We start from the raw sequence: 27,850 nt of genomic DNA on the forward strand, positions 1-27,850 counted from the left end.
GCGCGGTGTATGAGTGTGTGAGAGTGTGTATGAGTGTGTGTGTGTGTGTGTGTGTGTGTGTGTGTGTGTGTGTGTGTGTGTTGGCAGGATGATTCACGGTCCTCCCGGCTCCCCCGCATTCCAGCGTAAACGCGCCCAGGCCCCGCAATCACTGCAGTGTGTTTGGGGCTGGATGCCGGGCAAGTACGCGAGTGAGAGCCGCGCGTGGGTGCCCGCCGTCTGGCTTTCCCGGGAGCTCCGGGCGGGAAGAACAGCGTCTGGGTGCGCGCCTCCCCTGGGCCGGCCCCGCGCCCCCTACTACCGGCCCCCCCCACTCCCGACTCCCCGCCCCGCTCCCTCCCCAGGCCCCTCCCGCCCCGCGCCTCTTCCTCTGCCCTCACCTGCGCCGCGCGCCCGGGGCGGGGCCGCCGGGGATGACAAAGCAGCGGCAGGAGGCGCGGGACCCGCCCCCCGCGCTCGGCGGGTGCGTCGGCTGCCCCGGCGCGGCTGTTATGGAAACCGGCTGGGCGCGCAGGCGGCGATGATGGGGCGGCCATGGCCCGGGCCGGCAGCTCCAGCGCGGACACGGCGGCCGCGGAGCGGGCGGCGGGCGGCGGGCGGCCCGAGCCGTGGGAGCTGTCCCTGGAGGAGGTGCTGAAGGCGTACGAGCAGCCCATCAACGAGGAGCAGGCGTGGGCCGTGTGCTTCCAGGGCTGCCGCGGGCTGCGGGGCGCGCCGGGCGGCCGGCGGCGCATCCGGGACACGGCGGACATCCTCCTGCGCAGGGACGGCTCGGTCGGCGCGAGGCCGGAGCCCGGCGACGCGGGTGAGGCTGGCGGGGGTGTGGCCGGGCCCAGCAGCGCGGAGGGTGGGGAGCGCCGCGGAGCTGGGCAGGCGGGCAGGCTCCTCCTGGGGCTGCGGCGGCGACCCCTCCTCTCTCCCTCCCTCCTCCTCTGCTAGGTCCGAGCTCCCTGTCCCCACCCTCTTCTGGACCCGGCGCCCCTTTGGACCCTTCTCTGCTGGATAGGGGGCCCTTCGCCTTCTCTCTGCGCATGGAAGTCCCCTGCGCCTCCCCATGCTTCCCTCTCTCTACCTGCAAGCCTCCCTCCCCCAGTCTAGGGCACCCCCTGCCTTTCCTGGACCCTTCCCCCAACCTGGACCCCCTCTCCTAACTCAGTGCCGGGTGCTTTGTGCGGTTGGGCGTGTTTGCCTCGGAGGAGAGGAGCTGGATGGCTGAGCACCTTGCATGGGGCTGAGTTTCCCCACCTGGGCCAGGGCCTTGGCTCAGGCTGTGGTCTCTTCCTTCCGGTGGTTCCTGGTGTGGCATCCACCCTGGGCCTTGGGCCGGAAAGGAACTAAAGTCCTCCTGGGGTCTTTTTCGTTGGTTGGAGGCTGAGAGGAGGAGGGACCGTGCCTCCCTGGATTCCCACCCATTTCCTGGGTTCATTAGAGAGCAGGGCGCATGTGTACAACTTGGGAGACAACTTGTGTAGTTTTTCTGCTCTTAATCATCAATAAGAACCAACAGTTAAGCCCCTGAAAGGTATTTGAAGTCTATTTAGAATGATGAATTTGGATGACTTTTTGCCTCTTTAAGGAAAAAAAAATTGTTTTCTTCCCTGGGGAACCAGAATACCGGTATGGAGTATATGATGCTATTACCCGAAGCTGATACCCTGCGGGAAGCACAAAGGCCACTGTGTGTGCTGGAGGGGGCTGGGCCCTCTCCAGCCCGAGAGCTGTGGGTTTGCAGAGATCCTTACAGGCAGGGCAGCCGCCATCGAGGACTGGGAAGGGCCAGGGCAAAGCTAGAGGGAAGAGGCAGCTGCTTGTAACAGGGAGGGTCTGCTGAACCCTGCCCGGAACGATGGCTCTATTTCTCCTGGTCCCTGTGGCCTGCTTCCGCCCCCCTCTGCTGTGGGACACTTGTGCGCTGCTTTATTCTGCACAGAAAGCACCGAGTCAGGTGAAATTTGCCAGGTGAACATTGTAAGCGTTGTCATTCCCATTTTCCTGTCAGGGAGCTGAGGCACAGGCCCACTCACGGTCACACCGAAAGCGGCCGGGCTGGGGTTTAGCACTCAGTCCACTGTCCTCAGAGGTTGGGCTAGGCCCGGCCAGTGTTGCTCAGTGGTTGAGCATCCACCCATGAACCTGGAGGTCACGGTCAGGGCATATGCCCTGGTTGCAGGCTCGATTCCCAGTAGGGGGTGTGCAGGAGGCAGCCGATCAATGATTCTCTCTCATCATTGATGTTTCTCTCTCTCCCTTCCTCTCTGAAATCAATAAAAACACATTAAAAAAAAAAAAAAGGCTTGGGCTAAGAGCCCCGTGCACCACAGCCTCCTCGCCTGCAGAGCCCTGGGGTTACCTATTCAGAAAGATCGTTTCTCCTGCAGCTCTAGTTTCCTTATTAAAACACCATCCCCGCCCCCGCGCCCCCCCCCCCCCCCAGACAATATAACTCAGGGTCTGGCTCCTGGCACCACAGGACAGGACTGCTGGTCCTGACCCTCTGATTGTAATGATGGGGAAACTGAGGCACAGAGTAGTAAATAGTTTGCCCAAAATCGCAGCAGCTGGTTAGAACGGAGATGCACCCTGCATCCCTCTAACGGTGAGAGTCACACTGGGTTTCTTATTGGTACTCTCCAAAGTGTACCAAGAGGGCAGGCCTCCAGGGAGTGGTCAGGGACTGTCCATCTCTCCAGCCCCTTCTTCCTGGTCATTGCAGACCCAATAGCATGTCCCGCTGTCTCCATGCTCACAGGTCAACTGGAAATCTGGGCTGGGGTTCAAAGCTCAGGAGTGGCCACCCTAGGTTGACCTCTATGGGGAGGTACCAGCCCATGCCATCGAGGAGCCCAATTTCATTTTCCAGTCCATACGATCTTTGGTTTCTGATCATAAACATGCCTCATAAAGGTGGAGTCGGTTAGTGACAGGCTGCCTTTTCAAGATTAAGGAAAACGGATCATCTAACTTTCTGTCCTGTTGACCTCTCGTGAATCAGCTGGAACTTTAGACCAACTGCCCGCTGGCCTCCGGGGCCTGAGTGATGATAAGGGAGTGGCCCCGGGAGCCGCGTGGTTATTCCTCGCTGTAAACAGCAATCAGGAGAAGGTCCTCAGGTTAAGTAAATGTTTACAATAATTTTCAAGAAATCAACCACAAAACTCAGCCACCCTGGGGGAATAACTAATAGTGTCTTCACTTGCCCATGGGACCCTTCTCCCCTCGGCTGCATGGGGAGCCGGGACAATCCCCTTCCTAATCTTTAGTCTGAAGACGTCTTCGTAACTGCTTAGAAGCCCCTTTTTTTAAAAGTGGGAAAAGGAAAGCAAGGTGACATGTGGAGTTATTTTAAGAGGCCGTTATGGAGCCTCCTGATGGGAAAGGCTTCCTTTTTTATTTTTATTTTTTAATGGAGGCAGGAAGCTTCCTGTGCAGTGCTGTGCTGAGCCATGCCCCAGGCAAAGCTCGCTTCTTAACCACAGCAGCGGTCGGAGATCAGGTGGCCCTGGGATGCTTGCAGTGGCACTTGTCCACCTGGTGCAGGGCTTGGCTGTCACTGTGATGTGAGACCCCACCTTCATGGTCTGTATCTGCCAGTGAAACGTACTTCTCTCCAGGCCCTGGGCTCTCCACAGCTGGTTGCCCATCCCCTCCTCTCTTTCCCCTCCCCACACCTTCTCCATTTTTCCCCCGCTAATTTGCACACTGCCCTACTTTTCTGATATTTTTTCTTGTCAGTTTTGATGCTAAAACTTTTTCTGGGCCTCTCTCCTCAGCACTTGAGTGCTTCACATGACCTGTCCACCAGGTCACACCTGCCTTTTCTCATGTGACCTGTCTGCCAGGTCGCACCTGTCCCTCCAGGCCCCTCCTACTCCTTCCTCTCTGCCTGTGGACCTGAGGCGCTGACCCTCAAGCTCTGCAGTCTCCAGGGTAAAGCTGCAGGCAGCTCCCCGTACAACCCGTGCTGTGTGGACGAGGCTTCCAAACCCAGAAACTCAGTCTGGATATGATATCCCTGTGTCATGAGCTCCATGGGGCTGGGGTTCTCTTGCCACCCTTTACCTCCAGCCAGGGCTCGGCGTCTCACCGGTACCCCCACTCCTCCTCCATAAACTGGGGTGATGGTGGAATATGCCTGGGAGGGAAGGACTGTGGAGGGAGCATCAGTAGGGAGTCTGCATCCACCCTGGACTCAGGAAGCTCATATGGACACACGCACACACAGATACGCACCATATGTGCACATGCACACAGAGACAGACACACACACAGTCACAGATACACACTGACACATGCACACACAGACACGGAGACAGACACACAGACATGCACACACAGAGAGACACAGCCACATGCATGAACACACACAAATGTGCACACGCCAATACAAACATCGCACACACAGACACATTCGCACACACACGCATACACAGACAGACACATACATGAACACAAATGTGCACGCACCAATACAAAGATATGCACACAGAGACACATTCTCACACACACGGGGAGAGACAGACACACGCACACATGCATGCTCATGTGCACACTTTTGATGATGTAAAACGTTCTTCATGCAGAGGACACCCGCTCCCCCTCAGAGATGGGCGTGGAGGCTGAAGGTGCTGCATGAGCAGCTAGCCAGGTGAGGGCCCGGCTGGCCGCTGTGTGTGTGGGAGGGTGCAGCTCTGGGAAGGGCGCCGGTCTGGGTGTGACCGAGCTGGGTGTATTTGCAGATGGCATTCCCGGTGTAGTGTCACCTCTGAGCAAGCATGACCTCACAGGAAGGCAGTCCCTGGCCAGCTGGGATCTCTGGGAGACATGGGTAACACTGCCTGTGCACCGACGACCCCAGGAGACCTCGCTGAGCCTGCGAGGCCGCCTCAGCCGGGCCCCCGGCCCACCCCCACGTGCAAACCCTGCCCTGTGCTCCTAGAAGAGGCTTCGACTCCTGAGGAGGGGCCCTTGGGGTCCCTGTGCACCCTGAGATTTGGCTCCAGCCCCTCTGCCACCCTCAGGGCCCTGGTCCTCCCACTCTCCCCGACCCGGGCATGGTGGCCCCACAGAGGCAGCTGTGTAGCACTGGTTGGTCTGGTTGAGGGATGTAGGCATTTAAGCAAATACGCTGGTGAGTATCACCCGCAGGAAGACACTGGGGTTTCGTTCTGATCCTGTTAGACGCCTCAGAGGGAGTTGGGCCTCCAGGAAGGCTGGCTGGAGGCGGTGAACAGCAATCCGTAAATCAGCCTGCGGGGAGCCAGGCGTGTGGGGAAGCGCCCCTCACTGTCTCCAGCTCCGTCTGCACCGCCATCCATCCAGCGTGGGCACTGCTGTCCCCACTGGGGGGCATTGGCATTGTGGCCTCTCCCCAGGGACTGGACAGCGGGAGACGGTGGGATAGGGTGTGAGAGTTCCCTCTGGCTGCGGTAACAAACTACACATATTTACTCCTTGAAACAACACAGGTTCATTCTCTTACCGCCAGAGGTGAGAAGTCCAGATGCTCTGCCTTAAGGTCCCATGGTTAGCAACCTCACTTCTGCTGCTGCCCCAGCCCCTGCAGTGTCACAGGCTGTGTGCACAGGGCCTGGGAGGGGGCACGGACAGGCTGCGACAGTGTCCTGCCCACCACGGAGCGGAAAAGCCAGCCGGTGGGAGGGGCACTTCCTCCAGCAGCAACAACGGCAGCACTGGGTCCAGGAATTATAGTTCCGACGCTTTCGGGGGGCGGTTTTCACGCTGGTGGACGTGCTAAATGCAGGCACACAGATCACGGGCCACCCTGAAGTGTCCGTTCCACCCAGTCTGGAGTGGCCTGAGAATACACATTTCTGACACGTTCCCCCCATGCTGATGCCGTGGGGCCCAGGGCCCACTGTGGGACTGCCCGTCTGTGCACAGTCCCCGGGGCCGCCCCTTGAGAAGGGGTCCCCTGGGCCTCACCTTGAGAAGGGGTCCCCTGCGTCTCACCTTGAGAAGGGGGTCCCCCTGCCATTGCTGGGACACCTCCAGCACCAGGATGACTGTCAGCAAGGGGGACACGTCAGGGTCTGGGAAGCGAGGCCAGCAGCTGGGGGTGGGGGGTGAATCAGCCAGGTGACCTTGGGCACGTCTCACCCTCTCTGGGCTGCACAGTGGGGCAACAGTGAGGACTAAAGGAGAAGCTCACGTGAGCCGTCCCTAGCCAAGTGGAATGTCAGGCATCGCTTCTGGCTGCTGCCTGTCGGTGTGACCATCGGCGGGTCTCCCTGGGCTCTCCCTGAGAGACGCTGGCAGGTCTTGGGAGCGGAGGGTCTGTAGGAGCGGAGGCCCCAGAACTTTGTGAAGATGCAGAGACAGCTGTGGCTGGTGTTGCTCAGTGATTAGAGCATCGACCCGAGTACCAAAGGGTCACAGGTTGCATTCCCACTCCGGGCACCCAGGGCACGTACCTGGGATGCAGGTTCAATCCCCGGCCTGGTTGGGGCATGTGCAGGAGGCAACCAGTCGATGTGTCTCTCCCTCACTCCCTCTCTCTCTCTCTGAAATCAACAGTAAAATCCTCGGGTGAGGATTTAAAAAAAAAAAAAAAAAGATGCAAGACTGAGCGTGTATTGCTTAGGGCGCTGCCAGCACACATCTCCCAACTCCGTCTCCACTGAACTGACTTGGCTCCTGGGGGTCCTGGATCCTGCTCTGGGGGTGGGGGGTGAAACCTGTGGGTGACTGAGTTCCTGGCGAAGCACGTTGACCTCACCCACCCTGAGGCACTGGTGGAAGTGAAGTGGGGAACACGGGCCACACCACACACACAGAGCCTTTGGCCCAGAGAGCTCTCTGTTTGCTAAACAAACACACGACTTCCGTGGTTTCGAGCAGGCGTCTTCCCTCCCCGCCCTCGCCAGCTCCTTCCTCGGGAGCGTGCGGGGCCTCGGTCTCCTTCACTGAAGCTTAGAGTCTGTCTCCTGATGAGGAGCAAGCCTGTGTGGGCGGACGATGCCAGGCCCAGGGAGTTTCTGTTCCGTCTCACACTGACCTGGACGGGCGGAGCTCTGCTTTCTAAGAGCAGGCCCAGGAGGCGGCTGCTCAGCCACACAGGTTGTCTGGCTCCGCGCTCTGCTCTCCCGCAGACCCCGCTCTGAGTGCCGAGATTCGCACACGAATTCGTTTCTTGAGCCCAGCGTGTCACATGCTCCAAGTTCAGAGAGTGTGAAGGGAACGCAGTCCGAGCCTCCTCGCAGCGGAAGGCCCAGCACCCCCCCCCCAAACACGGGGTTCCCTCCGCTACTTCCCTTAAAAGGGGGCTCGGCCTGTCTCGTTACAACGGACACCTCGCTCTCTTTGGTGGCTGTCCAGGGTACCCTGGCGGGTGTGGTTGTTAGGGTGGGTGGTCGGCGGCGGCATGCTACCTGGGCGTGCCTTCCACGCTAGCCAGGAGGCCAGCAGGCGCGGTTCTGGGAGGTGTGTGTCTTTGGGGTGTTTGTCATCTCCCACCAGCGCGGAGTGGGGGCCAGTCCCACAGCCAGCACGGCCTCGGTCTGTCCCAGGGCCACGCGGCTGCTCCAGGCCTGCGATGTGAAAGGCAGGAGCCTTCTGGGCTGGGAGTCCCCTCTGCTGTGTCGTCTTCGGTAACTGTCAGTATTTAAGGCCCCTGGGGTCTAGCCTGGGGGTGCCCAGGCATAGCCAGCCTCCCCCCAGATGGGTGGGGTCTCCTCCACGCCATTCCCTGACCTGACCCCAAGACTACCCGTCCTGGGCGGAAGTCCCCGGAGGTAGGAGGCCCCTTGCCGTTGCTGGGACAGGGTATCACGCTGGTCCCAACCTCCACATCCTTGCAGGCCGTCCGATCCAGGAAGTGTCTGCCCTCCTTCCCTCGCTGGTTCTTTGAGTTAGCGGGGCAGGTGTCATCTCCATCTGCAGGTGAGGAGAGGAGGTCAGAGAGGCAAGACCCCAGGTCAGACCACAGGTGGCAGAGGTGGGTAGGGATCCGGCCTGAACAATGCTTCTTACGCCCCTGCCCGCCCGCCTCCCCCTCCACACACACACCCCAGGCTGCAGGGGCCGTGGCTGCCAGGTAGCCTCCTCCCGCCACCCACCTGGCGGCAGGTGAAGCACTTCTTCTTGAAGCTGCTCCAGGGAACTCCAGGCTGCAGTCCCCACAGACTCTTCGTCAAATGACACCTTTCATCTCTTCCTACTACGGCCGGGGATCACTTCAAAGAGAACTCGTGGCTTCTCGATTCCTCCTCATCTGTGACTTCATACAGAGGAAACTGGAGAGCCTTACCTTTCGAGTCGGTCTTGGCGAGGGCGCGCTTCCCTCAGGGACCGAGAAGCCCTGGCTGGTAGTTACGCCTGCGTATTCTGGGTGGGTGAGGTCTCTACACTTTGGGGTCTGGCAGGGTGCGGTGTGGGGGTCCCAGCCCAGCCACTGATTAGTTCTGTGGTCTTGGGTACATTTCTTCACCTACCTGAGCCTCAGTTTCCTCATCTGTGAGGAGGAGTCATGGCACCAACCTCCGTCAGGTGGCGATGCCGCTGGAGCCGTAACAAATCATGTGTCCGTTGGGTAGCCAGGGGCTCTGTGTAGAGAGCTGGGCACGGCCTCCATTGCCCCAAACCTCACCGAGGGGCAGCTTGCTCATCCCAACCCGAAGTCTCCCCAAGTTCACAGTTAGATTCCTGAGCATTTACTTTGGTTAACACATGGATTATTTCAGCCATGGATGTAAGCATTAAAATTATTTCCACCAGAGCCCTAGCCAGTGTGGCTCCGTGGATAGAGCATCGGCCTGTGGACTGAAGGGTCCCAGGTTTGAACCCAGTCAAGGGCATATACATAGTTGCAGGCTTGACCCCCTGCCCTGGTCAGGGCATGTGCAGGAGGCAACAAATCAATGTGTCTCTCTCACATTGTTGTTTCTCTCTGTCTCTCCCCCCTCCCACCCACTCTCTTTAAAAATCGGAGACAGGCTCAGTCAGTGAGGAGCCCTGAAGGCTGGCTGCACCCCCTTCTTGGTCAGGGGGCACCTTTGTTCTGAGTCTGATTTCTCCCTCGGCCTCCACCCCATCCCAGCTGCAGACTTTGACTGGAACCCAGCACAGCCACAGGGCCGCTGGCTCTCACTGGTTCAGCTCCGCTGGTGCTGGGTGGATGTTTTCTGTTATTTTACTGAATCTGTCCGACACGGAGTCCCTTTATCTTGGCGATCTTCCTGGCGCTTGACGGCATCTTGAAAATATTTGCGTAGTTAGCAGGTTCACTTAGCAGACAGCTTCACGGTTGGTGTGTTTACATCCCCCTCATTCCAGAAGGAATGTCAGGCAGCTGACCTCCGTCTAATGCAGCTCTACCTGCCGAGTTCAGGGAAGGCTGTGGGAGCATTGGGTCCGGTCTCATCCAGCCGGTCTCCTGGGAGGCCCTGCGGGGAGAGGGAGAGGGGCGGCTGCAGCTCCCCCTGCACCTCCACTTCCTAGCTGGGACAGCTTGGGGCAAACAAGCCCCCCTTCTCCCCGGGCCTCCATCCCAGATCCAGGGTGGTGGCCAATGCCCTTACCCAGCTCGGCAGCCAGGGAGCTCTGCTGTGATTTGGGGGCGTTCGGCTCGGCTCCACACCTGGAGTGGGCAGGGGCTGCCCTGCTGTCCTGGCCCCTCACCTGGGCATCCAGCTCATGGCTGGGTCTTACAGGGTCTTTCCAAATGGCCAAATGGCCATGGCCCTGCCCGCTGTGAGCTCCCTGCTGTGGGAACGGAGGGTTTGGGCTGGCTGTTCCCCAGGGGAAGGTGGCTGGGCCCCCGTTCCTCGTTCCTGGGGCCGGAGGGGTGAGGCCTGTCCTGACTGCCTGTTCTCTCTTGCAGAGCCCACAATGATGGTGGTGTCACCGGCCAGTTCGGAAGCCCAGGTACTTTCAGAACAATTTTTACGTTCACTTGATACATATTAAAGCGTACGTGCATTGTATAGTATGAATTAGAAAACATATACCATTGATTTGGGGGACAGGACACAGATACAGTTCTCTAAGGGCTTCATTGAAGGGACCTGAGGAAGAGATTTTCCCCAGAGGTTTGGGGGACGGGGGGAGCCCACGTGGGTGGTGTGGGCCCCAGTGAGCCTCGATGGCCCTAAAGGGAGGGGGAGCCATGATAGCCTACCCCCCTCTCCTTCCACCTCCTGAGAAAGCGAAGGTGGCATGATGTTTGGGGGCCCAGAGAGTGTCTGGCAGGGTGTGGGTCAGGGGGCCACGGAGGAAAACTGAATGAGCAATGCCCAGGAGCCCCCACACCCCCCAGAACTCACACCTCAGCAGTAGGACTTCTCCCTGTGCCCCCCAGTGACCTGCCCCCAGGTAATTTGTCCTGAATTTGATGTTTATCATTCCACTGCCTTTTAAAAACCAGTTTTATGCAAATACACATTCCTCTATTAAACACAGCTTTATACTAAGCGGAGGGGGCGGGGTGGCTCAGGCCCAAAGAGGCTACATCCTCTGTTGTGGAGAATTTAAAAACAGTAACAAAACCATCCCAGAGCTGCTGGCAGCTCTCAGTAATGTCGGTGAGCAGGTCCGCCCTTGGCTGCGTAAACAGTGTCGCTGGGGCTGCTCTGAGTTCTGTGCTGCCTACGCACCAGGTGGGCAAAAGTGGGTTTACCGTTGTAAGGACACACAGTTTACCCTTGTGTTATTACTTATTAATTGTTGTATTATTTCCCACACGAACAACTGTAAGCCTACCTTGCCCCATCCTGTATAGTTTTCTGGAGTTTGGGGGGAAAACAACAATCTGTTTTCAAGGCTCATCTCCACTGCTTCGCGTGGCTCTCGGGCCCTTTCGCGCCCCATGATGCTCTGTATAAGGTGCTTATCTGCAGCCCAGGAACAGGGCGCCCCTCAGCCCTCAGCCCTCAGCTGTGTCCCCAGGGCTGTCCCTCCGGTCCACACCGGCCCCTGCAAAGCAATTCTGCAGCTTTTTACAAGGGACTTTAGGGGGTGTCTAATCTGGAGGGTTGTGCGTGGGGCCCACAGGTTAACCTGATACCCACCCAGGAAACGCGGCCAGGGGCACACTTGTCATGTTGGCCCTGATTTTCACTGCGGCTCCCGGAGCCGGCCTGCAGCGTCAGCTCCTTCTCTCCGTGGCTCCTTCCATTACTGGGCTGCCCCCCACCCCCACCCCCGCTGGCCCGCCGCCCGCAGGCAGGGCTGGAGGTCCTGGAACTCTGGCTGGCTGCCCAGATTTCTCCTTATGGGAAAGCAAGTGCCTGCCTTCCAGGTGCATGGGGCACAGAGAAGCTTTTAGGAGCAGCTCTCATTTGAGTGCTCTGATGGAGTTAACCCTTCCGTGACGTGGTGCTAGCAGAGGCCGCCTGGACAGTGAGGGGGAGGCCCCATGGCGGGGCGCTGTGCTGTGTTGGGGTAAGGGCCTTTCTGTTTCGCCTCTGTCTGTCCTGCCCCCTGTGGCAGAGTGGTCCCCATTGGACAGACCTGGTCAGAGCCACCACTAGGGTCAGACCCAGAGTGGACAGACATGAAGTTTATTCCTGGCACCTACCTCTGGGCCAGGAAAGACTTGATGGGAATTGGTGTGAGCGGTGGCTTCTGGCCCAGCCGGTGTAGCTCAGTGGTTGAGCGTTGACCCATGAACCAAGAGGTCACCGATTCGATTCCCAGTCCGGGCACATTGCCGGGTTTCAGGGTTGGTTCCCAGTAGGGGGCGTGCAGGAGGCAGCCACTCAATGATGTTTCTCTCTCATTGATGTTTCTCTCTCTCTCTCCCTCTCCCTTCCTCTCTCTCTAAAAAAATAAATGAATAAATGGTGGCTCCTGCCCACCAAGTCATCCTGAGGGGCACAAGGGGGTCCTCTGGCCTACTGCCCTGGGGGCTCCCCTGGCCAGGGCCCTGCAGTTACCTGTCAGGTGTCAGCACCCTGTAGGCCTTGGGCTCTACCCTTTGACTCGTGATTCTCGAGTGTGACTCAAGCTGGGTCTGTGACCCCGCCTGCCTAAAGCAGAGGTGAGACAGCATCCAGGACTGGCTGGGCGGCCGATCCATGATCCTCTGGGCTGGAGCCTTCCCTTCCACCAGTCCCTGAGCCTGGCTGACCTCCCAGGCACCCTCCGTGTTCAGAGTGCTCTCTAAGGCCAGTCTGCAGGACAGAGAGCCCTGTTCTCGCACCCGTCCCCTGCTCGATGCTGGCGCTCACCGTCTGCCCTCCTTAGCTCAGCTCTGCTCAGCTCCTGGGTGCCGGGGGGTGGGAAGGCAGGAAGTGAGAGGAGAGCCAGGGGGTCCTCTGAGGCCAGATGGTCGGGGAGTGGAAGGTGCCCTGGTGAGGGCCAGGCTCCACCTGCCACCACGCAGCCTCCCTCCAGGCCACGGGCAGACCAGAGTCTCAAGTCCAGCTCGGCCAGCTGCTAGCTGCAGGCAAGGGACCTGGCCTCTGTGCCTCTGTGCCCGCCCTGTGGCACGGGAGGTTACCGGTGCTTTGTTGCAAAGTTAGGTGGCAGCCAGATCAGCACAGTGCCCAGCATAAGCAGAGCTATTGTCCTTTTTTTTTTTTAATTGGTTTTCTTTAGAGAGAGAGGAAGGAGAGGGATAGATAGATAGAAACATCAATGGTGGAAGAGAATCATTGATTGGCTGCCTCCTGCACACCCCCTACTGGGGATGGAGCCCACAACCCCAATCTGGGCATGTGCCCCGACCAGGAATCCAACCGTGACCTCCTGGTTCATAGGAGGTCAACCTCTGAGCCACACCTTAGCTTACAGATTTTTTTTTTTTTTTTTTTAGAATCTTTTTTTTTTTTAATTAAATCTTTATTGTTCAGATTATTACATTTGTTCCTTTTTTTTCCCCCCCATAACTCCCCTCCTCCCAGTTCCCGCCCCACCCTCCGCCCTCACTCCCCACCCACTGTCCTCATCCATAGGTGCACGATTTTTGTCCAGTCTCTTCCCACATCTCCCACACCCCTTTCCCCCCCAAGAATAGTCAGTCCATTCCCTTTCTATGTCCCTGATTCTATTATAATCAACAGTTCATTCTGTTCATCAGATTATTTATTCACTTGATTCTTAGATTCACTTGTTGATAGATGCATATTTGTTGTTCATAATTTGTATCTTTACCTTTTTCTTCCTCTTCCTCTTCTTAAAGGATACCTTTCAGCATTTCATATAATCCTGGTTTGGTGGTGATGAACTCCTTTAGCTTTTCCTTATCTGTGAAGCTCTTTATCTGACCTTCAATTCTGAATGATAGCTTTGCTGGATAAAGTAATCTTGGTTGTAGGTTCTTGGTGTTCATCACTTTGAATATTTCTTGCCACTCCCTTCTGGCCTGCAAAGTTTCTGTTGAGAAATCAGCTGACAGTCGTATGGGTATTCCCTTGTAGGTAACTGAGTTTCTTTCTCTTGCTGTTTTTAAGATTCTCTCTTTATCTTTTGCTCTTGGCATTTTAATTATGATGTGTCTTGGTGTGGTCCTCTTTGGATTCCTTTTGTTTGGGGTTCTCCGAGCTTCTTGGACCTGTAAGTCCATTTCTTTCACCAGGTGGGGGAAGTTTTCTGTCATTATTTCTTCAAATAGGTTTTGAATATCTTGCTCTCTCTCATCTTCTGGCACCCCTATAATTCTGATGTTGGTACGCTTGAAGCTGTCCCAGAGGCTCCTTACACTATCCTCGCATTTTTGGATTCTTTTTTCATTTTGCTTTTCCGGTTGGATGTTTTTTGCTTCCTCGCATTTCAAATCATTGACTTGATTCTTGCGCTCCTCTGGTCTGCTGTCGGGCGTCTGTATAATATTCGTTATTTCAGTCTGTGTGTGCTTAATTTCTAGTTGGTTCCCCAATATAAGATCGAGGGTCTTATTAGTTTTCGTGTAGATCTCATTAAGTTTATCGGCAGCTTCTAAACAGTTCTTGAGAGACCTTAAAAGTGTGGTTCTGAACTCTATTTCTTCCATTGACAATTTTGTCCTGTTTCTTTGTCTCCGCATTTTGTTATGCTTCCTTGGTGCACCCCCTAGTGGTCTTTGTTATCAGTCTTATAGATAAATCTTGATTGTTGTAGCTAATTCCAGGGAGGGTTTGACCTCCAGGCCAAGTGGCTATGAGAATCAGCTGTGTCAGCAGTGAGAGAACTTCTGTCCTCTAGGGAGGTGCTAATCTAGCCTTTGCCTGAGGCTATCCGGCAAATGCCTTTGCCTGAGGCTATCCGGCAAATGCCTCTGTGCAGGGCTTGGGCGGGGCGGGTCGCACAGGATCAACAGGGTGGGCCGGAGAGAGCAGTTATGGCGGCTCTCAGTCCTGTCCCAAGGGGCTCTGCCTCTCTGAGTCCCAGCACCCGCTGCAAAGCTCGGAGAGAAAGCTGCACTCGCTCTGACCGAAGCCAGACAGTCCCGCTTCTCCCGTTTGAGTCTGGGTCCCTAAAGACTCGCCTGTATCTGGTGCTCAGAGTCTGCGACTCCCTCCCGATTGAAAACAACAACCGCGCCCTCCGCCGCCAGCCCGCTCCGCGCACTCCGCACCTCAGAATTTGACTTCAGCACTGCGCCTCCTCTGAGTGTCCGTATGCGTTTCTCTTTCCTCCTAGTTGTAGGACTTCCACTCAGCCAGCGTTCCTGTGGTTCTGGGTGATGTCCCTTCCGTTTTTTGGTTTCACTTTTGAAATAGTTGTTCAAAGCAGCAAACTCCGGCGTTAACCTATGCCGCCATCTTGGTTCTCCGAGCTTACAGATTTTTAATGTGCTAATTGCACTTTAAAAAACAAAAAGCTTGCCCTAACTGGTTTGGCTCGGTGGATAAAGCGTTGGCCTGCGGCCTGAAGGGTCCCAGGTTCGATTCCAGTCAAGGGCATGTACCTTGGTTGCGGGCACATTCCCAGTAGAGGGTGTGCAGGGGGCAGCTGATCGATGTTTCTCTCTCATCGATGCTTTTAACTCTCTATCCCTCTCCCTTCCTCTCTGTAAAAAACCAATAAAATATATTTAAAATCAAACAAAAAACAAACAAACAAACAAAAAAACCAGAAAGCTTTGTGAATCCCAGCTAGGGTTCTGACAGTTATAACCAGTTACAAATACGATTATTTCTTAGGTTTTTCTTTTTCAGGCAAAATTTACACACATTGACATTTACATGCAGTTTAAAATACTTAAATGAGGTCATCTCTTATCAGTTCAAGTGTCAGGCTTTATCATGCAGAGTTAAGGGGTTTATTCCAGCAGCGTGTATCAATAAGCTGGTCTTGCTCAGACTTAGAGTGTCTGTCATATTACATGAAAGGAATAGCACTTCATTAGGATGCCACTGTCTTTTGTAATCGAATTTTTGGGGGTGTACTTTACACTCGAGTTTGACGGGTTCTGACAGATGTGGTTTCACACAAGGACACAGACCTCTTCCATCACCCGAGCTTCCTGTCCCCCTCCAGCCCCCAGCCCAGCCCGGCTCAGAACCACCGGCCTGCTTTTTGTGGCTACAGAGGAAACTTACCTTGCCTCGAGTTTGATATCAGGGAACCAGGCGCGCGCGGGGATTTGGGCCGGCCCCCTCTGCGTGTGGGGTGTGAGGGGCGCAGTGGCCTCTGCTTTCACTCTGAGAAGGGGCCACACTGTGTGCCGTCCACCAGGGGAGACGGTCGGACACCCAGGCGTGGGCGCTGTGGGCATCCCAGGACGAGGCGTTGTGGATGCTTGTTCTGCCTTCTCTTGGTTAAACATCTGGGAGACGGGTTGCCGATCACGTGGTAAATGCATGTTCGGTTGTAAGAACTGGCCAATGTTTTCCCAGTGGCTGAGCTACTTGGGGGCCAGGGTCTTGTTCTGGCGCCCCATGGTACAGCACCCGTGGAGGACAGGCTGCTTCCATCGCACTGTCCGCCTGTGATCACGCCCAGCCCCAGTCCCTCTCCGGTGGTGCCCTTCCCCGACCCCCCTACTGCCCCCTGATGGTCTGGACCCCTGTCCCACAGATGGTGCAGTCACTGGGCTTCGCCATCTACCGCGCGCTGGACTGGGGTCTGGATGAGAGCGAGGAGCGGGAGCTCAGCCCGCAGCTGGAGCGGCTCATCGACCTGATGGCCAACAGCGACTGCGAGGACGGAGGCTGCAGCGCGGCGGACGAGGGCTACGGGGGCCCGGAGGAGGAGGAGGAGGCGGAGGGCGGCCCCCGCGCCGTGCGCACCTTCGCGCAAGCCATGCGGCTGTGCGCCGCGCGCCTGACCGACCCCAGGGGCGCGCAGGCCCACTACCAGGCCGTGTGCCGCGCGCTCTTCGTGGAGACGCTGGAGCTGCGGGCCTTCCTGGCCAGGGTCCGCGAGGCCAAGGAGGTGAGCAGAGAGGCGGGTGGGGAGGGACAGGGTGGACGGAGGCAGGAGGGGGAAGGGGCCAAGGACAGGGTGGGGGACCCCGTGCAAAGGTGGTGAGCAAAAGGGTGGGGTCTCAGGAGGAGGCAGGAGGGGACGGAGGGGACGGGAGGCTTGGAGAGGCCTCTCAGTTAGGTATCAACCTCCTGCCTCCAGCTCACCTGGGCAGGTGCTGTTCCTCCTCAAGATGAGGTGCTAAAGGCAGCCGCTGCTCCCTGCCCCCAGGACCCACAGAGGTGCTGGGGTGCCTGGAGCCTTGGGGCAGAGGGTAACCAAGTCCCGTGTGGGTGTCGCCTGTTTTAGGCAAGAGCGGTTGGAGGCTCGGAGCGGCCGTGTCCTTCTCCTAGTCACAGAGCGAGCACAGGGCACAGGGCTGAGCTGGGCCTCCGCTGGTGGTCTCCCCAGGGCTGCCCTGCCCCTGGGTGGTCTCAGAGTTAGGAGCTGACAGTCTGCCCCTCAACTCTCCGGGTCTTGGAGGAAACTGAAGTGGGGAGCTCAGCTTCCTGTTCGCACCTCACAGAGGAGAACGTGGACCCTGGAGAAGTCGGGGGCATGTGCTCCCTTCTCCTGCGAGTGCAGGAGGTATTCTTTCAACGGTACTGATCCCTGCTCGCACCCTGAGCCCTCACGGGCACTGTCTCTCGTGTCCTCTAACCAAGAAGCGTTCCCGGCAGCTTCCCTGACCCTCTGGCCCGAGCAGGCTCTCAGGGTTGTTCTGACTGGCGGGGCTGGGACCCAGCTCAGGACAAGCCAGTCGATGAGCCTCTTGGCCCTTGTCTGCAGCCCATCAATACTCCAAGGGGGGTGGCTCCTCGGCCCCTGCCGGTCTCCCACAGACCATCCCTCCCCACTCCTCCGCTGCATCTTGGAGATGTCCTGCTAACGCTGCAATTAGTGGGTGCTCAGAAGTCATCGTTCTGTGGCTGGGATTGATTTCTGACCCAGAGGACAGACGCTCTTTCTTTTAAAAAGCTCTAGATTTCAAGCAGTTGACCCATGAGAACGTCAGGGAATTGGTGGTGGAGGGAGTGCAAGGCGGTTCTCTCGGGGGGGTGGGGGGGGACACCGGCTGCTCAGGGACAAGTGTGCTGCTCCAGGAAGGATGGGAGACACACCTCGTGCCCTTTGCCCACAGGGACCACCAGGTCACACACAGGCCTATTTTTAGAATCACTACCTTGTGCTTCTCAGAGACCTGGCAGCCTTTTCTAGAGCAGTTTGGCAAGTGACTTGGGGCTAAAGCCAGGGAAACCGGTTCTGTCTTAGTTGTGTGTGTGTGTGTGTGGGGGGGGGCGGGGGTTGGGGCTGTGTGCTGAAGGGCAGTTGCTTCTCCAGGTGGGGGAGCTGGTGAGAACAGACACCCCAGATGCTGCCAAGACCCAGGACAATGGAGGCAGCAAACCTAGCAGCTTCTTCTCAGATTCTTGGTGTAGTAGTTACCCAGCAATCCCTGATGCCCTCCTATGGCCCTGAACATGCTGGTGGCATTTCCCCAGCCCATGAAATACATACCTGTGACTGTTTTCCAGGACTTGCTAAGTAACTCACCCTCTCACCCATCCATCCATCCACCCACCCACCCACCCACCCATCCACCCATCCATCCATCCATCCATCCATCCATCCATCCATCCATCCATGTATCTATCCACCCACCCACCTGCCCATCATCCATCATTCATCACCCATATACCCATCCATCCATTCATTCATTCAACCAACATTTAAGGCCTAGCATGTGCCACTCTGTGCTAAGGAGACAGGAATACCAACATGAGGAAAAAAACAAAGACAGAAAATGTGGTTCTGGCCTCATGGAGTCACTAGCGCAGACTACCATTGAAGAGGCAGATGAATGCAGAACTGTAGCTGGGTCCGCAGGCGGAGGCATGGCCATGGGTGTGCTGAGCAGGTGGGTGGGTGTGGCCCAGGTGAAGAGGCTGAGAAAGGCCTTCGTGGGGACGGGCTGTGAGCTGGGATCTGAGGGAAAACGCTTCTGACGCGGGAGAGCGGCTCCGTGCCCTCTTCGGGGGCCCCACGCCTCGCTGGGGCACGCAGACCAGGCGAGAGAGGCTCTCTGTGGGTGCTGGGCTCTTGTCCCTGCCCTTACCAAGGAGAAGCTGCCAGGGATGGCGATGGGGCACCAGGTGGCTTAGTTCTCAGCGCCTCAGCTTGTGTCCTGGCTTAGTTCTCCCAGATACCTTTCTGCGCCCGAGCCTGGGCCCTAGTCTTGCTGGTGGAATAGTAGCCCGTGTGGTAAAGACAGGCCACAGTGACGGCCCGGCAGGCGCCCACACCCTGAGCTGCCGTTCCCCACCTTCTCTTGGACCCACAGATGCTGCAGAAGCTTCGCGAGGACGAGCCACAGGCGGAGCAGCCCCTGGCGGAGCTTGACAACCTGAGGCACACGGACTGGGTAAGACGCGGCTCCCTGACCCGGGACCCCGAGGACCTGTGCCTGGAGGGCCCTGGGAGTCCTGGCCGGGGCTCAGGGCCATTCTCACCTTCTCGGGGCCCAGGCCCGCCTCTGGGTCCAGCTCATGCGGGAGCTTCGCCACGGAGTGAAGCTCAAGAAGGTGCAGGAGCAGGAGTTCAACCCGCTGCCCACCGAGTTCCAGCTCACCCCCTTCGAGATGCTGATGCAGGACATCCGCGCCAGGAACTACAAGCTGCGCAAGGTCATGGTGAGCCTGCGGGCGCCTCCCCTCCCCGCCCCTCCCCACCTGTGTGCGGGCCACCGCTGGGCATCCCGTGGGAGCCGGCAGACGTGGCCCTGATTCCTAGTGTGACCGGGGGCAGATGCGGAGGCTGCGGGATGGCCCAGTGGAATCCCCTGTGGCTGCTGCCACTGTCACCCTAAGAATTTTATTTTATTTTTATTTTTTAAATATATTTTATTGGCCGAAACCGGTTTGGCTCAGTGGATAGAGCGTCGGCCTATATATATTTTATTGATTTTCTACAGAGAGGAAGGGAGAGGGATAGAGAGTTAGAAACACCGATGAGAGAGAAACATGGATCAGCTGCCTCCTGCACACCTCCCACTGGGGATGTGCCCGCAACCCAGGTACATGCCCTCGACCGGAATCGAACCTGGGACCCTTCAGTCCGCAGGCTGACGCTCTATCCACTGAGCCACACCAGTCAGGGCAAGAATTTTAAATGTGTGGGTTCTCGTGACGACCCTGGGAGGTGGTGCCACGGACCCCGTTTTCCCAAAAAGAACCCAAGGCACAGGGAAGTGTGGGGCGGTGCCAGTGTGGGCACCGTGAGCAGGACCCCGGGCCACACTGACGGCCACAGGGAGGAGGACATGAGGACCAGGCCCTGAGCCGCTGCCCGCCCCCGCAGGTCGATGGGGACATCCCTCCCAGGGTAAAGAAGGACGCCCACGAGCTCATCCTCGACTTCATCCGCTCCCGGCCGCCGCTGAAGCAGGTGCCAGCTCGGTGCCCTCACCCCTGGGCCCCCTGCCCGGACTGGCGGACAGCGTGGCATTTGTGCGGAGGGAGGTGCCGAGGGTTGGTCTCGATGGACGCGTCCCCAGGAGCTCACTGGACACCGTCTGCTCCCCGCTGTGCAGGGCTCCTGGTGGGTCTCCCTAACTGCCCCCTGTGCGCCCACGCCCCTGCAGGTCTCAGAGAGAAGGCTCCGCCCCCTGCCCCAGAAGCAGAGGACCCTGCACGAGAAGATCCTGGAGGAGATCAAGCAGGAGCGGAGGCTGCGCCCTGTGGGGGCCCAGCGCTGGGGTGGCCGGGGTGAGCCAGGGACCCCCCTTCCTTGCCGCTCCTCCCCCCTCCCTGCACGCTTCCCCCCTGACATCCTGTCCTGCCCCCGCCTCCCGGGTTTGGCTCCCCCAGGGTTTGGCTCTCTGCCCTGTATCCTCAACGCCTGCTCCGGGGACGTCAAGTCCACTTCCTGCATCAACCTGTCCGTCGCGGATGCCGGGAGCTGCGCCCAACGCCCACGGCCCCGGGTCCTGCTCAAGGCGCCCACCTTGGCGGAGATGGAGGAGATGAACACGTCTGAGGTCAGACTCACAGGCTCCTGAGAGAGATCAGGAGGGGCAGGAAGTGAGGAGGGGCTGAGCAAGTCCAGGCGCAGCGTCCAGTGTGGGGCGCCCGCTGCTCAGAGCCTCGGGCAGTGCCCTCTGCCGACGCAGGTGTCCTTCCCTGGGCGCGAGCATGGTGGACTCCGGGGTGACAGGGACAGTGGCCTTGCACCCCCACCCCGTTCCCGTAGCACAAGAGGGCTGCCATCCTGGGGCCGGAGGCTGAGCAGCCCCTGGTTGATGTGAAAAGCCAGCGTGTCCCAGCGTGGCTCCTGTCCGTCCTCCCTGCCTCAGGGCCAGGAAGGCCAGGTGGAGGCCAGGTCAGTGGGCTCCACCTGACACCAGACCTTCCAGAGGCTGCAGGGAATTGCCTGGTTTGGGGGGCACTTGCCTTCCACTGTCCAGAGGACGGTCAGGCTGGGGCAGTGGCTGGAGGACGGCCCTATGGCTTCCGTGGACCCGGCAGTACCGCGTGTCCTGTGCCTCAGTCCAGGGACGGGCAGGAGGTGCTGGTGGGCAAAAGGTGAGGGTCAGGCTGGGTCTGGTGTGTCCGCAGGAGGAAGAGTCTCCATGTGGGGAGGTGACCCTGAAGCGGGACCGCTCTTTCTCAGAGCACGACCTTGTCCAGCTGCGGAGTGAAGTGGCCTCTGGCCTGCAGCCGGCCACCCAGCCCCCAGGAGGCTTGGAGCCGTGCCGGGCCCGCGCGGGCAGCATGCACACCTGGCGGCCGAGCACCCAGGAGCAGGGCAAGTGCCGCCTCTCGCCCCCTTTCCCTCACCCTCGCCCTGTCCTGTGGGTATGTGTCCCTTGGCCCACACTGTCTGCACCAGCTCAGGCAGGCGCACCCCACTTTTTTTAACTTGACAACTTACTAACCCATATTCATTGCAAAACCTTTTTGAAAATTAAAAACATGCCCACAAACCCATTACCTACAGGTAATCACTCTTAGTCTATTGGTACACAGAAAGAAAGCTGGGCGGATGGACAGATGACTGTCGGAAGATGGATGATGGATGGATAGAGGGGTGGACGGATGGGCAGATGGATGGAGAGGGGAGCTGAGTGATAGGTCCTGCTGGCTGTGTTTCTGTCGGTGGGCTTGTGTCCTCAGTGAGCCAGACGGGGGGGCGGGGTGCTTCCTCCTCCTTGTCGGTCAGCACAGAGGACAGATCGGTCCTTGTGGCCATGAGGTTAGTCCCACCCTTGTACAGGCTGTGCTCCACGAAATGCCAGCGGGACAGACATGGCCAGGCCCCTTCGCTGCCCTCGGGGTCACCGTAGCATGTGACGGTCCTCTTTCAGGACGGTCCCTTTTGGTAGTTATGACTCACTCTCTGGTGTGAAGAGGTCCAGGCCAGGCCAAGTGACACCTCACTATCCCCCCAAACTCTGCTCGAAACTCAGACCCCTTGGTGGGCTAGCCTGCCTTCTGCGCCTCCTTCCTCCAGCATGAAATGCAGTGGGCGGGGCCCTGAGCAGGAAGGCCCTGTGTGGCCAGCACCGTGGCTGCCGTGGCTCCATCATGGGACTCTCCGCGTTGGCTCATTCATGGGCTCAGACTCCCTCAGAGGTCCTTGGGCCCCTGCACTGCATGGGCTGTGATGGGGTGACATGCTCTCTCTCTGACCCTCTGCCTGAGGACTCCCACCTCCACCATGAAACCACCCACCGGCTCCTGCTGCCCGTCCGGCACCGTCCGGCATCTCCCTTGGCCCCTGGCAGTCCTCCCACACCAGGATTCTGCTGGGTTGTTCTGACGTGGCTTCCAAACTCTTCCTCCAGGCCCCTTCCCTGTGAGCGTCCAGTCCCAGGCTGACCCCAGCTCCCCCCGACCCAGAGACCTGCGCTCAGCAAAGGACAGGCCAGAGGCCTCTGCGGCCGCCGACCCCAGTCACCTGTGGCTGGTGAGTGAGGGGCCTGGCTGTCCAGGGCGGCTGGGTGAGTGCACCCTTCACCCCGACAAGGCTCCAGGCAGAGGGTAGGGTCTGTGGCTGCTCTTTGCTTGGGCCGCCACCTGGGCAGCTTGGTCTCTGCTGCCACCTCCTGGGCCTTGTGAGCACTGCGGCCCCCGCGGAAGGCCCTCGCCAAGGGGCAGCCGCATGTGGAGTCTTGTCCAGCTCTGTGGTTAGGAAGCAGGAGAAACCCTGTGCCTTGAGGGCTTTGTGAGGCGACAGGGGAGCGTTTTATTGGGGTGAGGCGGTCCCGACTCGGCCTCTAAGATGCTGGCCCTCCCTGCACCTCAGTCCCATCAGGTGAAATTTTGTGACTTGTCTTGTGAAGAGCTACTGGCTGACGTTTGGAGGCCCCCGTTTGGACCTGAGCCGTGGAGTGAGGTTTTATCAAAGGGGCCCCTGGCTGGCATGTGGAGAGATGTCAGGGGTGTGGTCTCTATCATTTCCTTGACGTTCTATCAAGAGGCTCAGGGGAGCCCTGGCCAGTTTGGCTCAATGGATAGAGCATCAGCCTGCAGACTAATGGTCCCAGGTTCCATTCACAGCCAGGGCACATGCCCGGGTTGCGGGCTAGGTCCCTGATAGGGGACGTGCAGAAGGCAGCCGATCAATGGTTCTCTTCATCATTGATGTTTCCCTCTCTCTCTCCCTTCCTCTCTGAAATAAATTTTAAAAATATATATTTTTTAAAAGAGTCTCAAAGAAGAACAGATGTTAAAATCCTTTGAAAAGTGTAAGAGCTGTGTGAAGGCAAGGTAGTGTTGTTCTTAATATTCCCCCGCGACAGGTAATGCTTCCTGAGTTCTGTATGTTACCATTTGCTGTATGGAAACTTACCCGACTCAGCAGCGTAAAACAACAAACATGTACTGTCTCTCTCAGTTGCTGAGGGTCAGGGATCCAGATGTGGCTCAGGGTCTGGCTCAGCCCCTGGGGGGGCGTCCGCAGGGCTCGGGGAGACTGAGGCCAGGAGGACAGACGTCAGGGTCCTTGGGGAAGGGCACTTGTAGAGAGGGCCTGAGTGAGCCCCACTCCGGACCCTCCCGCCCCAGGAGTTCAGCCACCCCGTGGAGAGCCTGGCTCTGACTGTGGAGGAGGTGATGGACGTGCGCCGTGTGCTGGTGAAGGCGGAGATGGAGAAGTTCCTGCAGAACAAGGAGCTCTTCAGCAGCCTGAAGAGGGGCAAGGTGAGGGCCCGCACCCGCCCTGTCCCTTGCCCGCCGGAGCTCTGGGTGGGGGCCTGGGGGGGACAGGACTGGATCCAGTGAGTTTGGGACTAAACTGGGCTCTAACAAGGCCTTTTCTTATAGATCTGCTGCTGTTGCCGAACCAAGTTCCCGCTGTTCTCCTGGCCGTCCACCTGTCTCTTTTGCAAGAGGTGAGCCTTCTGTAAGCACCGGGCTGGGCTGTGAATCACCGTGGGAGGCGGGGTGAGAAGGCTCTAGGTCAGCTCTGGCCAATGGAACTTCCTGTGGTGGGGGGGGGGGGGGGGGTCCTGTCCTGCACCGTGGATATTGCAACTAAGGAACCGAACTTAACATTTTTGATTTTAATTCTAATAGCTAAGGGGTTCCCACTTTCAGCCAAGGTCGGGTAACAGGCACCTTCACAACAAACACAAGAACAAAACAAAAGCCAAAATATGTGAAGCAATGGCTTTTAAGACAGTGGATATCAGGCAGCAAACAGGAAGAATATGGGTTAGCCCTGTGACTGCCTCAACTGCCGAGAGCTGCTAGGTCATTAGTCAGAAAATGGTTGGCTCCTTGAGCCTAGAGAACCTAGGGAGACCAGGGCTCCAGAGTCCCCCAGCAAGGAGTCCAGAGAGGAGCGAGCTGTCCGGAGAGCAAGCTCAGACATGCAGAAGTATTCAGCAGAGTACTTAGAGTATTCAGCAGAGTATCGATCAGCACATACATGCAAGGAAATGACTGAAGGCTTTTTTTATATGTATGTATTAATTTCAGAGAAGAGGGCAGAGGGAAAGAAATAGAAACATCAATGATGAGAGAGAATCATCCATTGGCTGCCTCCTGCACGCCCCCAACTGGAGATCGAGGCCACAACCGGGCATGTGCCCTTGACCGGAATTGAAGCCGGGACCCTTCAGTCCGCAGGCCGATGTCCTATCCACTGGCTAGGGCAGGACTGGAGGCTTTGAAAGAATCACCCTGGAGCAGGGATTGGCAACTATAGCCCATGGGCCAACACAGCCACTGCCTGTTTTGTAAATAGAGTTTTACTGGGACACAGCCACTCCCACTTGTTTACTGATGATTCATTATTTAGTCACACCTAGACATTTACTAAAAACCCTTTAAAGGGAAAGTTTACTGACCCTCCCCTAAAGGTTTAAAGGAACAGTTCCATGAATAGTGTCTGCTCCCACCGGCCATGGTGGAAATGTAATTCATGGGCCAGAGTGGGATAATAATTTAAAATTTTTTACTATGTATTTTTTATTGATTTCAGAGAGGAAGGAGGAGATAGAAACATCAATGATGAGAGAGAATCATTGATTGGCTGCCTCCTGCACATCCCCCTATTGGGGATCGAGCCCAAAACCTGGGCATGTGCCCTGATTGGGAATCGAACTGCGACCTCCTGGTTCATAGGTCGATGCTCAAACCCTGAGCCTCACTGGCTGGGCATAAAAAACGAATTTGGACCATTTGTACTAATGTGGAGGAGCCCCTGATGCATCTTTATAGAACAGTGTTTTTATTGAAGTGTACTTTTTGTTAACATACACTTACATCAGGAGAGTGAAGACTGCATTGCTAGCAGGGATCACCTCTGAGGAGTGGGCTTTAGAGGAGAGGATTCCATCCTCTAAATTACAATTCTGACGTTCAGGTTTTCCCAAGAAAGTGTCTATTTTTGAAGTCAGGTGCGGGGAATAAGAGATGTCCATCACTGCTTAAAACGGAGCCTCTCCACTGAGGTCCCTCTGGTCGCCTCAGTACTCACTGGACTCCCAAATCTTGCTTCCCTTTTTACTTAGCATTACACCCGCAATTGTTCTGCCCCTCTTGGTTCTTCTTTAGAACATCGGGTCTGGAGGGAACGAGAACACTCCAGACCCGATATTCTAAAGAAGAACCAATGAGTACGGAAGCGACCAGGGGCCCAGCAGGCAGCCAGGGCAGCTGACCGGCAGGGGTGCTGGTGGGACACCTCCGCGGAAGGGAAGCAGCTGTCCTTCCCGGGCCTCTTCAGCGCTGAGGCTTTTCCTCTTCCCTTCCAGAGCCGTCTGCTCTTCCTGCAGCAGAAAGGTGAGGCTCACCTGGGGTCTGAGCAAGGCCTCTAGGTATCCAGGTATTCTGCTGCTTGACAAGGGGCGGGGGTGGGGGCGGGGGGCCTGCAGTCTCCTGTCAGATGGCACCACCTTCATCTTTCATCTCACCTCCTCCTCCCAGGCAGAATCCATTCCGACCCTTTCCGAGACTGTACAGTTTTAAAAGACCCTAGTCGGTGCTTTTTGTTAACATTCCATGTTAGTAGGACAGTGCCAAGAAACCCTTCACTTCCCCTCGAGAGTCCTAGCTTCTGACCCTGCAACTTCCTTGCGTGTGTTTGGAGGCTCTTTATAGCAGTTCAGGTGTCTGCGTACACACGTGTGCACTGAGGTAAGCGGGCAATGACATGTATAAGTGTGTCACCCCGTTACGCCTCAGCCCAGAAACAGGAACCTGCTTAAGAGGGATTTTCATCACCACTGTTTTCAGACCCTGACTCTATATCCGGCCACTTGGCCGTGGAAAAGTGTCCACCTTGTCCTGCGTTAGGTATTTGCTATACACAGGGCCCGACGCTAGACCCTGCATGGTGTAAAACGCACAGTGCCTGCTCCGTGCCTGTATATGGGCAGCCGTGCTGGGTGTGTGGAAGGAGGCAGGTGCCAGGCGGGGGGTGGGGGGGTCCCAGAGAGCTGCAGGGGCGAGTGTGCCTGGACTGTCTCTAGGGAAGCCTTTGTCCACCCACAACCCTCTGGTTGCAGATGAAGATGCCCTCCAAGAAGTTTGCACACATCCCTGTCTACACGCTGGGCTTTGAGAATCCTCAGAGGGTGACAGCTGCCAGAGCCACAGCCACACAGCGGAGAGACGCCTTCCAGTGCGTGCCTTTGCCAACCCTGTGTGTCAGGCAATGCCGGTGACACAGGAGCTGGAGTGGGAGGTGTCCCGTTTCCTGGGACGCCCCAAGGAAACAAGACGCAGACGTCTGGGGACTGAGTAGCATGAGATGGAAACCATGCTGGGTGCTGAGGGCCCAGGACTCAGGTTCCTCTCAAGGAAGAGCTTTTTCCAGGGTGCACTTTGTTCGGCATGTTCATTCCAAACACCTTGCGTGCCTGATGCAGGGGGAGGGGGTGTGGACGTGGAGAAATGGGTGGGGGACCTCCCTGACGCCCCTGTCCCTCCCCAGGTCCCTGCAGAGGCCCCAGTGGCAGAGTGTGGAAGAGGAGTTCCCTCACATGTACACCCACGGCTGTGTCCTGAAGGACGTCTGCAGCGACTGCACCAGCTTCGTGGCTGACGTGGTGTGCTCCAGCCGCAAGAGCGTGGATGCCCTCAACACCACCCCTCGCCGTGCCCGCCAGACCCAGTCCCTCTACATCCCCAACACCTGGACTCTTGACTTCAAGTGACAGCCCTTGCTACCCCAGGCTACCTGGCCCGAGGCTTTGCAAGGTGGCCAGGCCTCTGGGGAGAAGCCGGGCCAGTTCTGGATGAGGCTGAGCGCTCCCCATCCTGGGGCACAGCTGCTAGCTGACTCCGGAATGTGCATGTACATATATATATATATATACATATACATTTATATAACATATACACAGCTGATATATTTATATATGTTTCCTGGCCCCAAGCCTATTTGGGGTCAGGCTTATTTCCAGGATCCTCCCCAGGGAGGCTGTTTCCTCTCAGGACTCCGTGGGTGGAGTGGGGATGGCATAGGATAGAAAGGGGGGCAGGCTGGAGGCAAGGGATTGTGGGGCTCTGGGGAGGACCCTGCCCCTGTGTGTGTGCACCATCCCTCCTTGGGCAGATGTCCAGGCGTGGAAGGGCGTCTTGGTCCACAGGTGAACTGGAGCGTCCCACTTGCATCTGTGCTCCCCTCTCAGGATATGGGCTGGGGGACACCTGGGGAGCTTGAGTGGGCTGAGATTCTCCCAGGCAGGTGTCCCAGGGCCACCCCCTTGGAAGCCTGAAACAAAACTCACTCCCTTCCCGACACCATGCCCTGCAATGCTTTCGGTCTGGTTACCGGGAGGAGCCCTGTAAGTGTGTCTTCACGGCCACTCGGCCCAATAAAGGTGGTCTCACAATCTCCCGTCTGGGGCGTGGACTAAGGACTACCCAGCCACAGCAGTGGGTGTGTTCTCCAAGCGCAGAAGCTGGGCTGAGGGGCCACCTGTCCCGCATCCCCCGCCGCCCCAGGCAGAGTCAGGATGCCCATCATGAGATGAGGGCATTCAGGCCCACTCCCA

At 57.5% G+C, this 27,850-nt stretch overlaps 1 protein-coding gene across 3 annotated transcripts; it reads left to right on the forward strand.

Moving 5' to 3' along the window:
* The first annotated feature begins 425 nt into the window (after positions 1-425).
* Positions 426-27,690, forward strand: SPIRE2 (spire type actin nucleation factor 2). 3 transcript variants are annotated; one of them, XR_009448937.1, is made up of 15 exons: positions 426-805; positions 9,839-9,882; positions 15,958-16,314; positions 18,686-18,766; positions 18,870-19,034; positions 19,702-19,788; positions 19,985-20,108; positions 20,211-20,380; positions 20,958-21,147; positions 22,187-22,308; positions 23,409-23,543; positions 23,667-23,734; positions 25,604-25,674; positions 26,357-26,472; positions 26,785-26,925. XR_009448937.1 is itself a non-coding variant. In XM_059668186.1 (15 exons), exons 1-15 carry the CDS (start codon positions 535-537, stop codon positions 27,005-27,007), a joined length of 2,181 nt encoding a protein of 726 aa, XP_059524169.1. In that variant the 5' UTR covers positions 427-534; the 3' UTR covers positions 27,008-27,690. The 3 variants fall into 3 exon arrangements, 2 of the variants coding, with proteins under 2 accessions (XP_059524169.1, XP_059524170.1); XM_059668186.1 differs by having other exon boundaries at positions 427-805; positions 25,604-25,631; positions 26,785-27,690; XM_059668187.1 differs by lacking the exon at positions 426-805 and adding an exon at positions 8,325-8,347 and having other exon boundaries at positions 25,604-25,631; positions 26,785-27,690.
* The last annotated feature ends 160 nt before the right edge of the window (positions 27,691-27,850 follow it).

This window comes from Myotis daubentonii, chromosome 15, assembly GCF_963259705.1.
Source record: "Myotis daubentonii chromosome 15, mMyoDau2.1, whole genome shotgun sequence".
NCBI lineage: Eukaryota > Metazoa > Chordata > Mammalia > Chiroptera > Vespertilionidae > Myotis > Myotis daubentonii.

Excerpts from the sequence above, each read along its gene's own strand:
- SPIRE2 (XM_059668186.1), top strand. The coding sequence starts at position 535 with ATGGCCCGGGCCGGCAGCTCCAGCGCGGACACGGCGGCCGCGGAGCGG. Across the intron at positions 16,315-18,685 it reads GGGTCCGCGAGGCCAAGGAG|ATGCTGCAGAAGCTTCGCGA; the intron begins GTGAGCAGAGAG and ends TTGGACCCACAG. Across the intron at positions 22,309-23,408 it reads ACCCCAGTCACCTGTGGCTG|GAGTTCAGCCACCCCGTGGA; the intron begins GTGAGTGAGGGG and ends CTCCCGCCCCAG.